The sequence below is a fragment of the Diabrotica virgifera genome, chromosome 2 (assembly GCF_917563875.1).
Source record: "Diabrotica virgifera virgifera chromosome 2, PGI_DIABVI_V3a".
Classification (NCBI taxonomy): domain Eukaryota; kingdom Metazoa; phylum Arthropoda; class Insecta; order Coleoptera; family Chrysomelidae; genus Diabrotica; species Diabrotica virgifera.
This window is the reverse complement of record NC_065444.1, coordinates 135,224,430-135,246,962: the sequence shown is the minus strand read 5'-3', so window position 1 is coordinate 135,246,962 and position 22,533 is coordinate 135,224,430. Positions and strand designations below refer to the sequence as shown.

General features: G+C 31.9%; 1 protein-coding gene across 2 annotated transcripts in view; it reads right to left on the bottom strand.

The window, feature by feature from the left end:
• Positions 1-130: 130 nt before the first annotated feature.
• The window catches only part of LOC126879641 (zinc finger CW-type PWWP domain protein 1-like), a 95,520-nt gene continuing 73,117 nt past the window's right edge, over positions 131-22,533 (bottom strand). For both annotated transcript variants that reach the window (XM_050642827.1, XM_050642828.1), the window contains exon 4: positions 131-2,360. In XM_050642827.1, coding sequence (XP_050498784.1) covers positions 2,345-2,360 — 16 coding nt within the window. In that variant the 3' untranslated portion in view covers positions 131-2,344. The remainder of the gene's footprint in view (positions 2,361-22,533) is intronic.

Genomic DNA, 22,533 nt, shown 5'->3' with positions numbered 1-22,533 from the left:
TTATTGAACAACACTCGTATAAAGGATACGATCCTTGCTCCTCCATATTTCAGTATGTAGGTAGTTCCATTTTTATGTTCTCTGGTCCTAGTCCCTGGCCATATAAAAATAGAAATATAAAACCAACTAATTTGAACTGAAACTTTTAATAAATATGAAAACTGAACAATATCTATTACCTACTCAAAACATAATTTAATTAATACAAACTAGAATCTTAAATTTTTTGGTGATACTTTGGTACCTAATATTATAACAAAATTTTTTGACCTTAATATAGGAAACCCTACTTAATACATTAAACTTGTAATAGCCAAACAATGTTATTTTTTAATTCAGAAATAGAATTATTTGTTACTTTCATACTTAACAAGATGTGATTCTACCAAATACATTTTTTTCTTGTGAGTTATGATTAAATTTTTGACCTTGAATTTGTAAATTAGTTTATTTTCGTATAATTTTGATCTTAGGTTTCAGAAAAAAGGAAACATTTCATTAAAAATTGCAATAAAACAAGTTAAATAACAATTGTTTTGTGTTACCTACAACAAAGTTAAGCAAGATCAGTAACAAAATTCGACTGAAGTTTAATATGCAATAAAAATACAACTTTTAGTATCTTTTACTTAAATAATACTGAAATAAATGTTAGAAAAAAAAACTCATGGCGAAAAAATAATAGGAAGAGGAGAATTAATAACAGGAACAGGAATCTTTCTGGAATGCCTTCTGTTGCATTTAAAAAGCAAATTAAACTTGATGTAGGAAACCCTACTTAACACATTGAACTTCTAATAACCAAATAATGTTACCTTTTAATTCAGAAACAATTATTTGCTACTTTCATACTTAACAATAATTCTACCAAAGAAATTTTTTCCTTTAAAGACAGTTATGATTAAATTTTTGACCTTGAATTTGCAAATTAGTCTAATTTTTTGGTAATTTACTATGCTAATTGGGAAATAAGCCACAATTTAACTTAAAAATGATTTTATTGACGTTTCGACTTCCACTTCGACGTCAGTGGATTTTTTCCAATTTTTTCAATAAAATCATTTTTTAAGTTAAATAGTTGTGGCTTATTTCCCAATTAGAATAGTAAATTACATAGATGTTACAAAGAAATAGCTTCAGAACAATAATGTTTTCGTATAATGTTGATCTTGGGTTTCAGAAAAAAGGTAACATTTCATCAAAAAATGGCAATAAAACAAGTTAAATAACAATTGTTTTGTGTTACCAGCAACAAAGTTAAGCAAGATAAGTAAAAAAAATTGAAAAATTTATAAGTAATATACATTAAAAATTAAACTTTTAGTATCTTACACTAAAATAATACTGAAATACATAGAACAGTATACAGAGAGCACGTAAAGGTTGGAATAAATTTATTTTTTCATGAATGGGCGATTTTGGAAAAAAATCCCGAAACAAGTCAATTTTTATTTTAAAATTATGAGGTTTTGGCATATATATCATACTAGTGGCGCCACCCATCTGGATGTGATGACGTCATCGATGATTTTTTAAATGAGAATAGGGGTTGTGTGATAGCTCATTTGAGAGGTAATTCAATTCTCTATTCAGTAATATAAACATTAACGTAATTATTTATACAGGGTGTCCAAAAACATTTTTTTAAATTAAATATATTGACATGAAAAGTAGAATGTATGTAATTTATTAATTCAAAATGCATTATACTCTCAGAAAACAGAAAAAATGTATATTTAAAAAATAATCATTGCATTTTGCTTAAATTAAATGTTGAAACTGTCAACGAGGCAGGTGGGTGGCAGCTTTAATTTTGAATTTAAGCAAAAAACAATATTTATTTGTCAAATAAACATTTTTTCCTGTTTTCTGATAGCAGTAAAATGTATTTTGAATTAAATAAATTAAACACATTCTTTTTTTTGTGCCAATTATTTTAATAAAATAATTTTTTTTGAGCACACTGTATAATATAAATAAATATGTTAATGTTTATAAAACTGAATAGAGAATTGAATTACCTTTCAAATAAGCTATCACACATCCCCTATTCTCATTAAAAAAAATCATCGGCGACGTCATTACATCCAGATGGGTGACGTCACTAATATGATATCTATGCCAAAAAGTCGTAAATGAAATATAAAAATTGACCTGTTTCGGGATTTTTTTCCAAAGTCGCCCATTCATGAAAAAATGAATTTATTCCAACCTTTACGTGCTCACTGTATAAAAAACTCATGGCAACAAAATAATAGGAAGAGGAGAATTCATAACAAGAATCTTTCTGGAATGTCTTCTGTTGCAGTTGAATAGCAAATTACTGCAATCATTCTAATATATTTTATTCTACTCTTTTCCTGTAACAAAACCAAATTTAGGTATTTACGGCGGTAGGTGCAAAATTTCGGTTCCAATGCTTTTTAAATGCATTCATTTTTGTCGAATCCTGAGAAAACTAATAGGTATTTCTGAAAAATTTAGACGCAGAATGAAAAAGCAGTCAAAAAGTAATGAAAAAAAAAGTCCCGGAAACTTCTATAATGTGAAAAAAAAGAGAAAATTTAGTGTGATTTTTAATTTCAAATATCTCATTCAAAAGAAACTTTTTGTTTATTCTAAGGGACATTTGGCCCTCGGTAATAATGTAATCTTTCATTCTGCCTTTAAATTTTTCAAAAATATTTATTAGTTTTCTCAGAATTCGAAAAAAATGAATGTATATAAAAAGCACTGGAGCCAAAATTTTGCTCCTACGCTCATAATGAAATCCTGAAACAAGATGCTGACACGCTATGTAAACTTAAGTTTTATTTTGAGGTTGCAGTTATTAATTTAAAGGGCGGGACAAAAGAAACTTTTTCTTATTATCGAGGTTTCGCAAACTTTACTTGCTTATCATGACATACTGATGAAACAAATAAATTTAGTGAAAGCTCGATATTAACACTATTAACAAAATAAAAATAAAATAAAAATCTCAAACAAATAAACATTTTATCCGACTCATTTTTAAAATCATTTTATCAGTTTTAAAAAGTTTCTCTACTCAACTAGACGAAAATTCTGCTAACGCAAATCCCTACATCAAAGAATTAAAAATACTATTATCTAATCTATCAACTATGAAGTGTAATGTAGTATTCACGTGGATAAAAGATCATATTGGTCTTGAAAATAATGAAAAAGTAGATCAGTTGGCAAAAGACAGCATTCTAAGTGGCGAGAAAACATTGAATGATATTGGACTTCAAGAATGTATAACCATAAGTAAAGCCAGACTACATGATAACTGGAAACTTCAATGGAATCAATACTGTATAGATTGTCCGACAAGGTATACTCTTTTACATCCGAAAATCCCGACAGATTTTTTTTTTATTTTTATTTATCCGGATCAACCACTCGGGTTATTAGCGGTACATTTATAATACAAAATACGAGTAGATAGAGCAAAAGATACATTTTTAGACTATAAGAATGACAAAAATATGGAAATTATTTAGAGTTTACAAAGAAAAAAAATGAATCATAATTTGTTATACAGTTTACAATGATTTACAAAAGATAGAACTTCATTGAATTTTGTGACCAGTGCTTCTTTCAGGCTGTTGGGTATCTTGAATATCGTTTTCGCTGAAGTATACTCTGGACATTCTATTATTATATGGTTAACTGTGAGAGGTATTTGGCATCTTTGGCACATTGGTGGTGGTTCCTTGAAGATTACGTAGCTGTGGGTAAGTCGTGTGTGTCCAAGCCGGAGTCTGCTGATAATTACTTGGTCTTTTCTTTTTGGTGGCATAGGAAGATTTTTTGAAGATACGTCTGGTTTAATGGTTTTCAGATTTGTGTTTGTTTGATCCCATATTTCTTGCCAGATTTTGTTTACATGATTCTTGAATAAAGGTTTAGTGTCAGAGATTGGTATGCCTGCTGTAGTCGGAATGTTCACATTGTTTATCGCTTCGAACGCTGTTTTGTCTGCTAACTCATTACCAGTTATTCCTACATGGGATGGGACCCACATAAATGAGATGGTTTTCCCAGAAAATTGGAACTGATGCAACGCGTTTTAATTAGAAATAGATTGATGTGGGTAGGATAAACATGTTTGATGGCCTGTAAAGAACTTAGTGAATCTGATAATATTAGTATTTGGTTTTGGTTTTCATTTGTATTTTTACAATGATTTAATGCGTCAAGTATTCCTTGAAGTTCTGCGGTATAAATACTGCAGCCATCAGATAATCTAGTGGCGGAAATTACGTTTTCTGATACAGTAGCAGCAGCTATTCCGTTGCAACTTTTGGAGGCATCGGTAAAGAAAAGTTTTTCGGTAAAAGAGTATTTGAGTAAATTTGTATGATATTGAAGCCTGATCTCAGCAGAAGTGTGTGAATGTTTGTTAGAATTATGTAAGGAGAGGTCTACTATTAGTAAAGAAACTGTCCAGGGGGGTGTCTGATATTTTTTTTATGGATGCTAAGGTGTTTTGATTGATACTATACGGTAATCGTTTAATGCGTTCGTAAAATGGTATTGCCTTGGTGGTGTAATTTCTGTATTGTTCTGGTGGTTCTTCCGATACTAAACTTGCGAGAAAGGTATTTTCATTTGCGCTTAGAATTTTTGAATTGTAGCATAGTGATAGGTATTGTCTTCTGAGGTATAATGGTATTTTTTCTGCTAGAACTTGAAGGCTTCTTATTGGAGTAGTTCTAAAGGCTCCAAAGATTAGTCGTAGAGATGTGGTTTGAATGATCTCCAGTTTTTTTAGTTGATTTTTGTTTGCTGTTTCATAACACATGCATCCGTAGTCGAGCTTGCTTCTTATTAATGTTTGATATAGCTTTAGGAGAATTCTAGTGTCTGAACCCCATTTATGATTGGATAACACTCTTAGTAAATTTATTCGTTGTTGACAGGATAGAATTAAAATGTTGATATGTGAGGTCCATGTGAGTTGTGAGTCAAATACTATACCTAAAAATTTGATTTCACGGACTTGTTTCAGAGAATATCCATTTAGACACAGGTTTAAGTTGTATTTCTCTCTTCTTTTGTCAAAGATTATTACTTTATAGCCTAATAAAATAAAATAAAGTCAATATGTAAATTCGTACAGGTTAAAACAAATTTTATATCAAAGTTTAGGTGGGTACAAAAGATATTTTCAAGAAAGTATCCAAATCATACAAGGGGATCATTGTTTAAATAATTAAAAAGGGGTCATTTTTGCAAAATGCATTACTTTTTTAACTGCTGAGGTCATTCAATTACCAACGAAGGTCTATAGGATTTTTTTCTGCAAAGTTGAAGAGTAAATATTTCTCATAAGACTTACTAAATTAAATTTGACCTCCTATTTATTTAAATAATTATATGTAAAACTTTAAAAACAAATTTGCAAAAACAATAATTTTAGCGTTTTAAATAAGAACTATAAAATATCTTATTTTACAGATTAAGTTGCGCTATGTTACCAGTATCAACAAAAAAAAATTGGTCGAAAAATATTTAATATTTTTTGAGATATTGAATTTGTTTATTAAATGTTACTATATTTTCAATTGCAAAAACGTGGTTGTTGCCAAAGAAATATTCACCTGCTTAAGATCTCAATATTTTTATTTTTATGTATATTTTCGATAAATGTATTGATAAATTCAAATTTAAGTTAAACTCCCCCTAAAATGGCATTTGAAAATTATTCAAATTTGTTTATAATTTGTTTTTTTAATAACGTCGCGAGGATTAAGTATTTTGAAATGCCGTTTCGATCATTGGGCTCCAGGAATTTTTTTACTAATTAACAAAATTTTTTTGTCGTTTTTTCTTCTTCTTTTTCTTCTTGGAGTTATATTACTACGGGCCCTTTTAGAATTAATTTTATTAAGAATGTCGAATCTCTGAGTTGTTGATTCTAGACCTAAAAATATTAAGATTTAACTAAAATTTTTTAAATAAAATGTGGCTACTTACTGAGTTACAGGGTGTTTTATTTAAAAATTTAAAAATTATTGTTACCAAGTACTTTAAAACTATTTGACGTATCCTTATCATACTTGGCAGAAAGTGTGGCTATTATACACCCTATTAAATTGTGATTAATAAACGTTTCTAGCTAGTGCCAGAGACGTACGACAGGGGATAGTGAATGATTGACCCTTCCCAAATTCTACGCCACTGAGTGAATTACTATTGTAGCGAAATTTTTCGATTCTCCAATACTTTGTATGTAAATAACTTTATTGGTATTGATAAAGTCATCAGTTTGAGAGATACTGGAAGTTTAAAATGAATGAATGAATGAATCAAAATAACTATGCCGTTTCATTTTTAACGTCCAATATCTCGAAAACTAATGACTTAATCATTACCAGTAAAGAGTATATTATTTACATAGAAAGTATTGGAGAATCTAAAAATTTCGCTAAAATAGTAATTCCCTCAGTGGCGTAGAATTTGGAAAGGGTCAACCATTAACTGGGCCCTGTCGTACGCCTCTGGTGGTAGCTAGAAACTTTTATTTATCACAATTTAGTAGACTGTATAGTACCCACACTTCCTGTAAAGTACAATAAGGATACGTCAAATAGTTTGAAAGCACTTGGTGAAAATAATTTTTAAATTTTTAAATAAAACACCCTGTAACTCAGTAAGTAGCCACATTTTATTTAAGTGATTTTAGACCAATCTTGATATTTTTAGGTCTAGAATCTACAACTTAGAGATTCGACATTCTTAATGAAACTTAACCCAAAAAGGGCCTCTAGTAATACAATGCCAAGAAAAAAAAAAGAAGAGGAAAAAAAGACAAAAAAATGTGTTAATTAGTGAAAAATTCCCAGGAATCCAATTATCGGAACGGCATTTTAAAATATTTAATCACCGCGACGTTATTAAAACAACAAATTATAAACAAATATTAATTATTTTCAAATGCAATTTTAGAAGGCAGTTTAATTGAAATTTAAATTTATCAATACATTTATCGAAAATATACATAAAAATAAAAATAATAAGATTTAATACAGGTGAATATTTCTTTGGCAACAACCGCGTTTCTGCAATTGAAAATATAGTAACATTTAATAAACAAATTTAATATCTCAAAAAATATTAAATATTTTTCGACCAATTTTTTTTTTGTTTAATACTGATAACATAGCACAACTTATCCTGTAAAATAAGATATCTTATAGTGCTTATTTAAAACGCTAAAAATAATTTTTTGCAAATTTGTTTTTGAAGTTTTATGTATAATTATTTAAATAAATAGTGGTCAAATTTAATTTAGTAAGACTTACGTGAAAGATTTACCCTTCAACTTTACAGAAAACAATCCTATAGACCTTCATTAGTAATTGAATGACCTCAGCAGTTAAAAAAGTAATTTTCTTGCAAAAATGACCACTTTTTAATTATTTAAACAATGATCCCCTTGTATGATTTGGATACTTTCTTGAAAATATCTTTTGTACCCACCTAAACTTTGATATAAAATTGGTTTCAACCTGTACGAATTTACATTTTGATTTACATGTAGTGTAATTTTATTTTACTAGACTATTAGTCTTCTCAGTTGAAAATGTTAAACCAGTCTCTAAAGACCACTTTCCCAGGCTGTTTAATGTTCTTTGTAGAATTTGCCTAGCTAAACCTATATTTTTACTTTTAACATATATTACTAGATCATCAGCATAAATACTAGCTTTTACAGGAAGCTCTATGTAGTTTGTTATATTATTAATTGCGATTAAGAATAATATTGGGCTTAAGGCTGATCCTTGAGGAATTCCATTATGGAGTGATTTCGATGTTGATATGAATCCATTGGTTTTTACTTGTATGGACCTGTTTTGAAGAAAATTTTTGGTAAAAGCGAGAAACTTATCATCTATTTTCCAGTTTTTCCTCATTTTGAGAATATAATGCGTCCATGTCGTGTCGAAAGCTTTTTTAATGTCAAAAAATATTGCGATTACTTTTTGTTGTTTTGTAAATGCTTTATGAATTTCGGATTCTAGTGCGACAATGTTATCAGTTGTCGATCTGTCTGAACGGTATCCGCTTTGTATTGAAGTAAAAAGGTTTCTGTTTTCCAAGTGCCATTTCAGTCTTTTACTTAATATTCTCTCCATTGCTTTGCATACATTACTGGTGAGCGATATTCGCGGTGTGCAAGTACTTGGAAAGGGAAACGAGAAACGACCCTGCGCGAGTCGCGGAGAAATATTGCAACTATCTTAAATAATTCATATTATCAATTGAAATTGTCAAATTGACGTATATTTCATACCTTCTGTCAATGAAGCAGAAAAATTATATATTGCTCCACAATATTAATATGATATGCAATTATTATATAAAGGTAAATTTAATTAATTGTATTTTGCTTGCAGTACTGCATTTTAATAACTAATTTTATTTACTACATACAATTGTTGATGTTTTCATAACATAACCTGAATCTTATTTTTTCTTCTTATTATTTTTTTTTTGGACTATGGCCTTGACAATTATCCAGTAACCAGGACTAATATAATTGGCCAATATAATTAAAAGTGCGAATAATAGTACAGAGCGTAGAAATAGGGGTCGCTTTGCCGAACTTGCACGGTCCCAATTGGACGATATGAGGATGGTAAGTTTTTTGGCTTATTCATTTTTAAAAATGGAATTATAATTGCTTGACGCCATATTGAAGGGAACTTTTTATTTGTGTAAATATTGTTAAAGATGTCGACTAAAATTTTCTTTGCCGATTCCGGTAATTTCTCAATAAATATAGTTGGAATATCATCAGGTCCTGGAGAAGTTTTTTTAGCATTACTTAGGCTTTCGTTAAGCTCGTCTAGTGTAATAGGCATATTGAGAGGGCATAAAATATCTTCTATTTCGATTTGTGACAATTCGGATTTTTCTTTGTGTTTTAAGAAAATAGAGTTATATTGGTCATTGCTCGAATGTAATTGATAGTGATCCGCTAAGATTTCTACAATTTCTAGTTTATTTGAAGTAATTAAGTTATCTGTAGTAATGGTGTCGATATGAATAACTTTGGTTGAGCCTTTTATTTTCCTTATTTTCTGCCATATATCGCTTATTGGTGTAGATGAATTTATTGACGAGACATAATTGGCCCAGCTTTCTTTCTTAGATTTTTTGATTAGAAATCTGGATCTGGCTCTTAAGGCTCTAAATCTAGCTAAGTTGGCTTCGGAATTGTGTTTTTTCAATATATTGAATGAGTGTTTTGTTTGTTTCAAAGAAGTCTCTATTTCGATATTCCACCAGGGTATGGGTGTTATAGTGGTAGCTTTAGTTTTTCCAATCGCGTCTCTTGCTGAATCAACTATAACATTATTAAAATTTGTTATTGTTGTGTCTACATCTTCTAATATTTTGAAGTCTTCCATTCGTGCAGTTACTAAACTAATGTACTTTTCCCAATCTGCTGACTTTAATTTCCATGTTTCATATGGTTTTGTATTAATGTTTGCGTCTTTAATATGAGTGATTAAAATTGGTAGATGGTCGCTGTCATATAAGTGTGAAAGCGTATTCCACTCAAGTAGTGGTGCTAAAGTTGAATCTCTGAGGGATAAATCAATGGTTGAAAACGTGCCATTGTATGCGTTGAAACGGGTAGGCATTCCCGTATTTAATAGTACTAGTTTGAGGTTGTTAATTATTTCCAATAGAGTTTTGCCATTTTTGTCAGTTTTTTCAGATCCCCAAGATTCGTTATGACAGTTTGTGTCAGCCAGAATTAATTTAGGGGATGGAATTTGTTCTATCACTTTTTGTAGTTCTAGGAGTATGGATTCGTCTGGATGTGGTAGATATACAGTGCTAGTCAAAAGTCCGTACCCCCCCTCTTATCTTTTGAACGGTTATACCTATAATAGTGAAATTTGAAGCGAGGAAATAAACGGACGTAAGCTTCTTAACTAGTCATGACAGGTGACGTAATAGTGACAGATGACATTACAGAGCCACTGTGACCAATTTTTTTAAATGGGACCTTATGGCAAGTGATACCTAGTTTGAAAGGTATTCAAAATACCTATTCAGTCATACTAATTTTTTTGGGTTTAAGTTGATTTTGATTTTGGTGAATAAATTAAATTAATATAATATTGTAGTTTCGCATTTAATTAATAAAAATTCAAATGTCCGCCTATGGTTTTTTTGTCAAAAAAGTTGACGTTTTTTAATTCTCTAGTAGTTTTTACGACAACATCACCCTTTTTGACAAGTAATCATAGGCGGAATTTAGAATTTTTATTAATTAAATACGAAACTACAATTTTATATTATTTCATTTATTCATCAAAATTAGCTTAAACTCAAACAAAATTAGTATATCTGAATAGGTATTTTCAATACCTTTCAAACGATGTATCACTTGTCATAAGGTCCCATTTAAAATTATCTGTCACAGTGGCGCTGTAAAGTCATCTGTCACTATTACGTCACCTGTCATGTCTAGTTAAGAAGCTTACGTCCGTTTATTTCCTCCCTCCAAATTTCACTATTATAGGTATAACCGTTCAAAAGATAAGAGGGGGGGTACGGACTTTTGACTAGCACTGTATACTGCAAATGTTGATTTTGAAATGATGCTTTGGACTCGACAATTTCACAAAGATACCTACACCACCGCTAGCTATCTGCTGCACCGGTCTACATTTAGTGTAAGATGTATAGTTTTTGAAGTTATACTTCTTTACCGGCGATATGAGTGTGAATTTTTATATGTTAAAACCTATGATCCCGGCGCATGCGCATTATAACTTTGTTCTGATTGGATGTTCAAATGACATGTCAAAAATTATTCAGTATGGCGGCTGTGGTACAGCTGTAGTTTGATTATTTATGGTTGTTGCGTTTTAAAATTTGTGTGAAAAGAAACAACAAACAAAAGTTAGTTAATAGTTATACTGCCTTTTTAAATAGTTTTCATATACCTATATTTTTGGACTTTTGGACTATTTTGGACAAGGAAAACTCATTCTAATTTGGTAAGTAGTTTTTATTATAATCATATTGTAATTATACATTTCGATTAGGTTAAAATACAGTAGAGCGTCGATTATCCGAACTAATTGGGGGACATAGGTGTTCATAAAACCGATTTGTTCGGATAATCGAACTACAATATATTGATACATATTTATAGTCATACATATTTATCCACAAGTGAATAAAAGCCATATTTATATACCTACATATTTATTTATATCTTGATAATGACAACTAGCAACTAAACAAAAAAGTGCAGTCTTTGCAACAACATAATTATTTTTGGATACAATATTGAAGAAAATTGAAGATATTTTAAGCGTCAATTACTAAAGCTTGCTCGGTATTCGAGTGCGGGACGCGGGAGTCGATAGTTCGAATAAGCGGTCGTTCGGTTGATCGACGTTCGGATAATCGACGCTCTACTGTACATTTATTTTCTCAAGAATGGGGATTTTAGAGAGAAATTCCAAATTAGGTCCGATTTTTATTTTTAAATTATGATTTTTTGGCGTAGATTTATTTATCTAGTAGGTATGTAATGCTTTGATTTACATACTTAATTTGATTACCAACAAAAGTTCTACCAATCTTCATCTAATATATTGTTTTCTTACTGTTTTGTTATATTTTAATATTTTCTTCCACAAAATTTAAGCTACATAATTTAATTATATTCAAAACAACTGTCAAACAGCAAAACGTTCAGTTACCCTATTTTTCCACATGACAAATAATGTGGAATTGGACGAGTGAGTCTAGGCTTCGATTACGAATCAAAGCGTACCGAAATTCACGGGTTCGATTCCCGATGCAAGTTTTTATTTTTTTATTTTTTTATGCATTTTATGATTGTAAGTATATTTGTTATATAATTTTTTTTTTCAGAAAATGCGTATTTAAAATTTTTGCCAACAATTATTATCGTTCAGGAATCATTTTTTCTTTGTGGCATTTTTCAATGTGTTTGTGTGCGTTTTATTCTTTTATTTTTTTAAATTTTTGGTATTGTCTTAAAAATCACATAATATGTAGTAGAAGTATAACTTCTTACGTGCGTACAAAGTACACACACATTCTTTTTTAAATTTACTTTATTATTAGAAAGTCGCGTTTCTTGTAAACATATTACTAACGGTGAAAATTCATTGATTAGTATTTTTAAGTTTTCGATATGGCTGTAGAAGCCATTTAAATTCCATTGAACTATGAATTTGTTATTGAATAGGGTTACAGTCGCTTTCTTCCTCAGTAACAGAAGAGTAGTTGTCTGTTCCGTTTATCTTTTTTAAACTCCTTGAAATGTTGTTTTTAAGGCGTCGGTCGTTTGCGTTTGCGTGCATCATTTGCAATTCAGAGCTTGTAAGTTCTTCTAGATCATTAGTATAATCCTTTGCTATTGTTTCAGGCAATTTGGAGCCTATAGCATTCGTAATATAGTCACAAAGTTCTGTATATTTTAGTGGGTAAGGAGTAGTGGCTGACGATAAAATGGCTTCTATAAGTTTCATTGAGGTTTCGATGTTAAATGCTTTTTTTATTCTTTTGGGTGCAGATTGCTTTGGAGCTGGAAGTATTATTTTTTGATTTTCTGACTCTATTATTTCAGGAGATGTTGAAATTTGTCTTTTGATAGAAGTATGTGCTACTATGTTGGTAGTATTAGATGATGATTCAGATAGGTTTTGTGAGTTGGAGGAGGTAGTTGGTGGTGGGTTGGTTATAGAAGTAGGAGGAGTACTGGATTGATGAGCAGTTGGAGACTCTGATGTAATTGATTTTTGATTTATTGGATAATTTTCTGTTTCAGAAATATTAACATTCATATATTGAGATACCTGGTCAAGATTTTGTTCATTAATTGATTCAGTAGTGCAGTTTTCATCTTTATGCCCCGTGGTATTATATTTAGAGCAATTTAGACCATCTAAGGAAAGATAAATTCCGTAAGGGATATTGTCGTGAGATATTAGAAGTGAATTTGGCATAGAATTATTAATTGTTGGAGCAACAAATACTTGACGCCTAAAGCTCAATATATGACTGTATTCAGACTCAGGCATGCCAACTTTTAAAAATGTTATTTTAGACACTGCAGTAAGCTCCAATTTTTTGAGCTCTTCTTCGATTATAGTATTTGGAATACTGGGACAGACACCTGATATCACTAGTCGGCTTGCAGGAGTAATTAATCTTCTGATATCTATGTAGTTTCCTTGTATTGAAACGGATTTGTGATTATATAGTAAATTTTCTACGATTGCGGTGTTACTAAGATAGATGCATACTCGGTTGTTTGAGATTCTGGACGCGAAGATGATATTTTTGGTTGTACTAAAGTTCCTATTGCTGTTATGTATTCATGTATTTTTATGTCTGGTACAGATGACAAAACGACTGCTTGTTGCTTGGTGGGGAAGTTAAAATTGGTTACGGCGTTGGAATAAGTAATTGTTGAAGATGTTGATGTTGTTACGGGTAGTGGGTAGGAACTCCTTGGAACTCCTTGGATAGTCCTATCAGGGAAACTGAATCAATCCCTGCCCCCACAGATTCCAGGTGTTTCTTGACCCGGGAAACTAGTACCTGCTTAGGGTCCCTTGTCCAGGGTTACGGATGAAGACCACAACGGCAGCCACGGCGGAGATGGAAGCCTTCGGTACGGCGAGGATGGCGGAAGTGGCGACCCCGGATTTTAGGGTTAGTATAAAATCTATCACATGGAAATGGGAAGCAGCATTTTCATTACTGTGTTAAGGTGGAGAAAAAGTTTCGGAACAGTTTAATAGGAACACTTTTAGGCGACAATTACTATATTAGATTGATACGGCTAAAACACTACGATGGGGAAGGCAACGGGAAACCACCCCATTATAATCCCTAGTAAAGTTATCATGAAATCAATTAGTGAAACGAATAACATTACTGATCATGGGCTGCGGAACTCAAGATCCAGCAGGGGAAGGAATACAAAATTAAACCACAGGGCTTCCCAGGTCGCTAGCCAGCGAAATCCCTGTGAGCAAAACATCACCAGACATAAGATGAAAATGAAGAATCCGTATAAAATAGCTACATGGAATGTAACAACTTTATATGAAGCCGGTAAGCTGAGAAATCTACTCTCTGAAATGGACAGACTAAACATTACTATCATGGGGGTATGCGAAACAAGATGGTCAAATACAGGGAATTTCATAGCACACGGATACGCCGTTTATTTTTCTGGAAATCAAGACCATATGCATCGAAACGGAGTAGCAATAATTATGAAACAGCATATTAGTAAATATGTGACTAACTTCATCCCAATGTCAGACAGAGTAATTTTAATACAGCTGAATGCTAAACCTGTAAATATAAATATCATCCAAGTTTATGCTCCCACTACAGATGCAGATGAGCAGAAAATGGAAGAATTCTACCATCAAATAGAAGAAGTGCTAAAAACAACAAAGAAACACGAAACAACAATAATTATGGGAGACTTTAACGCTAAAGTTGGACAAAAGATGACACAAAATGACTTCGTCATTACAAATACCTGGTTTCAACTTCCAGAAAGGCGTCTCTACACGTGGAAATCCCCTCAAGATGGACATCAAGGTAAAATAGTACGGAATCAAATAGACTACATCCTAATAAACCATCGATTTCGGAACAATATTAAAGATGTAAGAACTTACCCCGGCGCCGACATAAACTCAAATCATAATTTACTCTGCTCCAAAATACAAATTAAATTAAAGAAACTAACAAAGCCAACTAAGCCTAGTAAGATATATCTCGACCCCCTTAAAAACATCCAAACGCGCGAACACATAGCACAGCAGATAAATAGTAAAATGCACAGAATATCAAATATACCAAACGAAAACAGAGCTATTAACGAATGTTGGTACGATATTCAAAACTCGATTTTAGAGGACGTAAGGGAATCTTTAAAAACACCTACAATGTTGGCAAAAAATGAATGGATGAACCAAGAAATTCTAGACTTGATGGAAGTTCGACGAAAATACAAAAATAGAAATATTATCAAATATCGTGAAATTAACAAACTCATAAAAAGAAAAATTAAACAGGCCAAAGAATCCTGGCTCGAGAATTCATGTAAAGAAATAGAATCCAAAAAAAGCATGACAGTTTCAACCTCCACAAGAAACTTAAATATACCTTCGGAATTAGAAAACAGAAAAATGCTCACGTACTTAAAACCACCGCAGACGGAAAAATTTGTGATCACGAACAACAGTGCAAAGAATGGGAGAGACACATCAGTGACCTTTTTGACGATGCTTCTCGAGAAAATTCTCCAAATACTACCTGTGACAACCAATTAGACAGAGGTCCCAGTATACTGAAGTCAGAAGTCATAAAAGCAATACAACAAGCCAAAAACAATAAAGCACCTGGACCAGATCAAATCCCTGTTAAGCTACTTAAACTTTTGGATGAGGAAAACATTACCTACTTGACTACTTTCTTTAACAAAATTTACAACGAAGGAAAAATACCAGATGATTGGTTGGAGTCACTGTTTATAACATTACCAAAGAAAAGCAGGCCCACCAAATGCAGCGATTTTAGACTAATCAGTTTGATGAGTCACACACTTAGGATACTTTTACGTATTATACAAAACCGAGTATTCCTTCTGTGCGAAACTAGAATGGGTAATAAGCAATTTGGATTTAGAAATGGTCTAGGAACTAGAGAAGCACTATTTTGTATGCGCGTTCTATTACAAAAAAGTTGTGAATTCCGAAAGAACGTTTATGTTTGTTTCATCGACTTCGAGAAGGCATTCGACCGAGTACAACATGATACACTTTTCGATTGCCTGCAGGCAGCAGGACTTGACCACTACGATATAAGACTGCTGAAATACTTATATTACAATCAAGTAGCCTCTATCCAAATTGGAGACAGTCGTACTGAAAAACTGCCGATAAAACGTGGAGTACGACAAGGTTGTGTTTTATCACCCACCCTTTTTAATCTGTACTCTGAAGAAATCTTTAGGGAGGCTTTGGATGACAGACAAGAGGGAGTAAGGCTAGGCGGAGAAGTAATCAGCAATATTAGATACGCTGACGATACAGCCATTCTTGCTGAAAATTTACAAGATCTTCAGACACTACTAAATCTAGTCAGTGAAGCAAGCTATCGGAGAGGCCTTAAAATCAACATTTCAAAAACAAAGTGGATGGCAGTTGGAAAGATTAATATAGATCAAGGTCAGCTTTCTCTTGATGGAGAAGAGTTAGAACGAGTAAATCATTTCAAGTACCTTGGCAGCTGGTTAAATGTAAATTGTGACTCTGATGAAGAGATAATAACTAGGATCGAAATATCACGGAAGGCTTTTATGACCTGGAAACCAGTTTTATGTAATAGAAACCTGTCGATGAATATTCGAAAGAAGGTGCTGAAATGTTATGTGTGGTCTATCCTATTGTATGGTTGTGAGACATGGACGTTAAAAACCACAATGCTAAACAAAATAGAAGCATTCGAATTGTGGTGCTATCGACGAATCCTAAAGATATCGTGGGTTTCGCACACTTCCAATGAAGATGTTCTTCAAATGATGAATTCGGAACGTCTGCTCATAAGCATCATAAAGAGGAGAAAAACAGAATACTTCGGCCATATAATTAGAGGACCTAAATACCATCTGCTTCGCCTTATAATACAAGGAAAAGTGAAGGGAAAGAGATGGATTGGTCGAAAGAAACTTTCATGGCTGCGTAATATTAGACAATGGTGTGGCTGCACAGTAGAAGAATTATTTCGCGCAGCAGCCGATAGACAGAGATTTCAGGAAATTGTAAACATGATGGCGGCCAACGTCTGAATACAGACACAGCACCTAAAGAAGAAGAAGAAGATGTTGAAGAGGTAGTTGTTGTTGATAGTGGTTTGGTATGAGTTAAATTATTGCTATCCATTTTTAATTTTTGCTTTCTTCATTTGAAGTAAATTTTCTAGAGCCGCTCCTGACTTAGTGTAATTAAGCCGGTTATTCGGCGTTTTTATTTTAAATAAAAATGGATTTTCTGTTGGTTAGGTTTCAGCAATATTCTTTAAGAAATGGTTTGATATGGTCGAAATGAAAATTGTACTTACAATTTTTCTTCTCTGTACTTAGAAACCACTTTAAACTTCACTCTTATTACAAACTTGTTTTCTAATTATTGGTATAAACCAACAAAAAACACGTTTAATCGGAGCTGAAATGTATCGATACTTTTATAACGAGTTCCAGGGCCGGAGTCGGACCCGACAGATTATTGGCCTAAAAATTTAGATTTTTCAAGACACGATATTGTTACTATCTCCCGACTAAAATTTGTACATGCCTGTTATTCCGCACATCTATATAAAATCAATGTAATACAGTCGGATTTATGCGAAAATTGCAATACCTAAGTGATTTGGACCATATATTTTTTGCATGTGACAAATATGTGACACAAAGAAATCTATTGAATATGCAGCTATTGCAAGAAAACGTTTATCTCCCATATAATCTGATGAACTTACTAGCTTTGAACAAACCGTCAATCTTTAGGATTCTTCTAGATTAGGTTAAGTCGTGTAAATTGAAACTTTAGATTAGTTTAGCTTTGCTACCTTTACCTTATCTCCCTGGTAATAATACCCCGTATCCCTACTTAGTCTGTAGTTAGTCACCCTGAACGACCCCTGGGTGCGAAAAGTTTTTTTCCCTTCGCTACCCTTGATTGTTCGATTGGATTCGTAATGATCTTGGTGTATGGTAGGTTTGGTTATGCGTTGATTTTAAGAAGTGTTGCTGGCTAGATGGGCGCAGTTCCAAAAGGCCATAAAAAAGAAAAAGTTTTTTTATTGCCCTTTAAATTAATGACTGTAACCTCAAAATAAACAGAGTGAGTTTTATATACGGAACGGCTCAATTATCACGGAAATGGTTTGCACGATTTTTACAACTTTTAGTGAGTAAGTTCTTGTGATGCTGCCGATATTAGGCGGTATTTGTATTGTTGTCAGATCTTCCGTTTTTCTGAAAATATACTGAACTTTCTTATTTCAAATGGAATACCCTGTATATTTTTTGCGTTTTGAAGTCTTTAAGAAATACTGATTATTTTTCATGTAATGTTCCCGCTATATCTACCTAATTTTTCTCTAAAGTTGATTGTTTGGAGCTATAAACAATTTAAAACTGAAAAAAAAAACGAAAAATTATGATTTTCAAGGATTAAAAACATAGGTAGTAGTATATTGTACAATAAGTGAGAAAAAATACGTATTTCTCCCTCGCAAATCAAGCGAGGGAGTATTTGTTTTTAAAAGCATTTGTTTTATCTCGCCAGGTATTAATGACGCACGGGTAAAGAACCCTAGACTCAAGGTACATGTAGGTATTTAATATTCTTAAAATATATAAGTTATTTATTTAAAATTCTAATTAACAGTTATTTTTGAACAGTTTTGAAAGGTAATTCCTGGTAAGTTTTCCTTCAACAGTTATTTTTGAACAGTTTTGAAAGGTAATTCCTGGTAAGTTTTCCTTCAACACATTTTGTTTGACGACATTAATTATGTTTGTATTATTCTTGTTACCATGGAAACTTGGAAACGGCGATCATATACAGGTGGGGCATTAGTGTGACAAAGTCCACGTTTGTCGTAAGATATACGAAAAAAAGTTATTTAGGTAAAAGTTGGAGTACGGATAGGACCATAATTTAAAAATATTATCAAATATACAGGGTTACCCGTATTGACAGGGTGGCACAAACTTATGTTTTTGTAAACGAAACACCCTATATATTTTAACATTTTTGAATTCTCCTCGACGCCTTCTTTAATAAAATATAGGATTTTGTAATATTATACGAGGTAGTTTAAAAGATAATTACGATGCTTTGTTAATTTCGTAGCAGTATTCACACCCTGTAGAATTATAATGATTTGACATCAAAATTTTTATTTATGTTCAAACGATTTTTATATAGCGAAATGTTTCATTTTAGTATACAGGTTTAGTATACAGGTGTATTTTAGTATTATAATGAAATGATATTTTATGGTACTTTTTTATATCTTAAGCATTCCCCATTGGGACCGTTGGGAAAAAAATACATATAAATCCTTAATTTATTAATATTGGATGGGATACCAAAATACCTACGTAGTTAAGATTGCTGGTGCTTAAAAATATTAATAAAAACATGCAATATTCTACTTCGTGGAATGAAGTAACACTTCTGTTGTAATAGGTATATGAATTTATTAAAATTCTTAAAATGTATCCACAAGGAAGTGGAAGTACAAAACGTTTTCGGTCAAACTGAGCATCATCAGTGTAAATGTCCAGTGTACAAGTAATTGTAACTAGCCACTTCGATAGGTGTAAAAACCTCTAAATAACATTATTGCTACATTACCCAGGCAACCAAGTGACGTCAACAACGTCGAGGAAACGTCAGTATTTGGTGGAATATATACACGTGGTTGAACATTACGTCATATCGACGTCTTTTGTAGGTGATTTTAAATACGTAAGATTAATGACGTTAAAATACGTTTAAAAGACGTTTTCATTTCAGCCAGCCTAAGTCTGACGTCACGAAATTGGGAGGAGCTTGGAGCTTAAAAGGTACAAAACTAAGGTTATGTTTGTATCGTCGTTGTCGTTTGTCGTTTCATTTCATTGTTTGTTTGTCCTAGTATTTTGCCTATTTTGGAATTTTGGATTAATTTGGATTTTGTTGGCTGTTTTGTGTGTATTTTGTAAAACTTTTGTTTGTCATTTGTGAATTTTATAAATTTACCTCAATGCAAAGTGATTATTTAAGGAAATTATTATTGGAAACTCCGCAGATGTTTTAGAAAGGTAGGCGAAACAATTTTTATTTACTATTCATTTTTTCCTGATATTTATCAATAATGATGAATTTTGCAAGCAATAACATTATTTCTTTTATTGTTTTAGATATTCATTGAAGCTGAAAATAATTGGAGATTTAGATCCATATACAATTCAGTCATCAGAATTGGATTTTACAGTGCATTCCATCAATTACTGTTATAATGCTATTACAGATAGACTGGTAGAGTCTCACAGTTACTACTTTAAGTAGCAGATGAAAGCATACAAAAGCCTTCAGGCACATAAAAGCCTTCACAACTAAATTTGTTTTGAAACATTTGATGTTTTGATGATTTCTATATTATTGTTGGAAAGGTAAGTCTTTATTTATTTATTCACCATTAAGAAATATATGGATAACAGTATTAGTGTCTTTCGGATAAATGGGTTTTAAATATTAGATTTATTTACGTTTATATATCTGTATGAAACCAGACATATTGTCGTCCTAATTTGTAAACTGTGTAACTCCATATTTCTCTGAAAATGAGTTATTACTGCCATTTATTTGAAAAAATCCCTACTCGTTTTAAAAAAGGATGCACATGCATATTTTTACCAGAAGAGTAAATAGTGACATCTTCGTATACACCGTATCTCCCTTTCAGCAAATTTAGTACGAAAAATATGTAACTCCCCAGTTTGTCATACCACACGATTGACCTCACTGTTTAGAAAGTGATATTTTCAAGAAAGAGTTGGTGGTAAATAATATTAATACACTCATTAAACAATATAGGTACAAATGTTAGTGCCTATCTATAAAATATTCCATTTTAGCATTCTATCTTTTAAAATGGGAGATACGTAGTATTCGCATTAGTCATATTTAGAGAAATAATTTTTTGTGCCTCTGTAAAATTTGGATAAATGGAGTTACGCAGTTTACAGATTAGGTCGACGACATGTAATTGCTATGATAGAAAAGAGAATAATAAACAGTCATGATTATATTATATGAATGTCTGATTTTAAAATATTCTCAATCATTGTAAAGAACGCAAATACTCTAATGAAAATAAATTTTTGTAGTTGAAGCATTCCCACAAAGATAAAATATTTTTTTTAGGTGAAGAATTCCCAAAAAGCTAATGCTAAACCACTAGATGCTTGGGTGATAGCCAGTTCCAATGGCATAGCAAATGCACATTGTATGTGTATGGCCGGTAATAGTGAAGTTTGCAGCCATATTGCAGCAATCTTATTTGCAGCTGAGTATGCCCACAGCAAGACAGAAGAAGAAGAACCCAATGCATGTACAGATGTTACAGCTATGTACATTCTCTGGTGAAAAACTAATGAGTTTTCAAGCTGTTCGGTCAAAGTGCTTGTTGCGCTCTCTAAACGAACTGAAATATAAGACGGCTTTGGCTTCATGTTGCAGCGATATGAAAATGGTTAGTCATTTTTAATTATAATGTACTTCTTCATCATGAGTATTTATGTATAGGGCTTTTCATTCACAGTCATTTGTTTCGAGCTTCTGTCATGTGTCACATAATATTAATATATCTATGTCATACGTTATTGGTATATACCAATGATACACACCAAAGACATATGGTGTAGATATATTAATATTATGTGACACATGACAGATGCTCGAAACAAATGACAGTCGATAAAAAGCCCTATTAGTCTTTTAAGTGTGTATTATTAGATTTCACATGTAAATTGTTTTTATCATTTTAATTTGGTCATTACAGTCCCTTAATAAAAAAATATATTTTTCAGGTGTCTGTGGATCTTTTTGTATGCAAAAATTTGTAATAATTATTTGAAATCATTTTGAGGATTATAAGAGTATGGAAATATATGTGAGAACACAGACTATTATAGTTGTGTCCTATTTTTTATCATTCAATCGTCTTCTTTAAAATTTATAAATATAAAGCAGATAGTTTTCATTGAAATTCAATATATTGGGTCTTAGTTATATGTATTCATTTTTGACTAAAGGTACGATTCCGATAATGACTGCAGACAGCAACTGCAAACATCAGTTGCAGTTCTCGGCGTTATGGACGTTACTACTTTGCACTATTTATCTGTATGAGACTGATTGCGACATCTGACTGCAACTGCTGTCCGGCATAACGTCAGTTGCTAATAATTATGCAAATTATTAGTGCAAAATAATGACGTCTGTCATTGAGACAACTGTAACTGCATCTGCAGTCGTTGTCGGAATCGTACCTTTAAAGTGTGTGGTATAATTATAATAATTATATACAGGGTGGGGCATTAGTGTGACAAAGTCCAATTACTCGCTTGTCGTAAGAGATACAAAAAAAAGTTATTTACATAAAAGTTGGGGCACGGATAGGACCATAATTTAAAAATATTTTCAGATATACAGGGTCACCCATATTAACAGGGTGACACAAACTTATGTTTTTTTAAATGGAACACCCTGTATATTTTTACATTTTTGGATTCTCCTCGATGTCTTCTTTCTCAAAATATAGAGTTTTGTAATATTATACGAGGTAGTTTAAAAGATAATTACGTTTTATTGTTAATTTCGTAGCAATATTTACACCCTGTAGAATTGTAGTGATTTCACATCAAAGTTT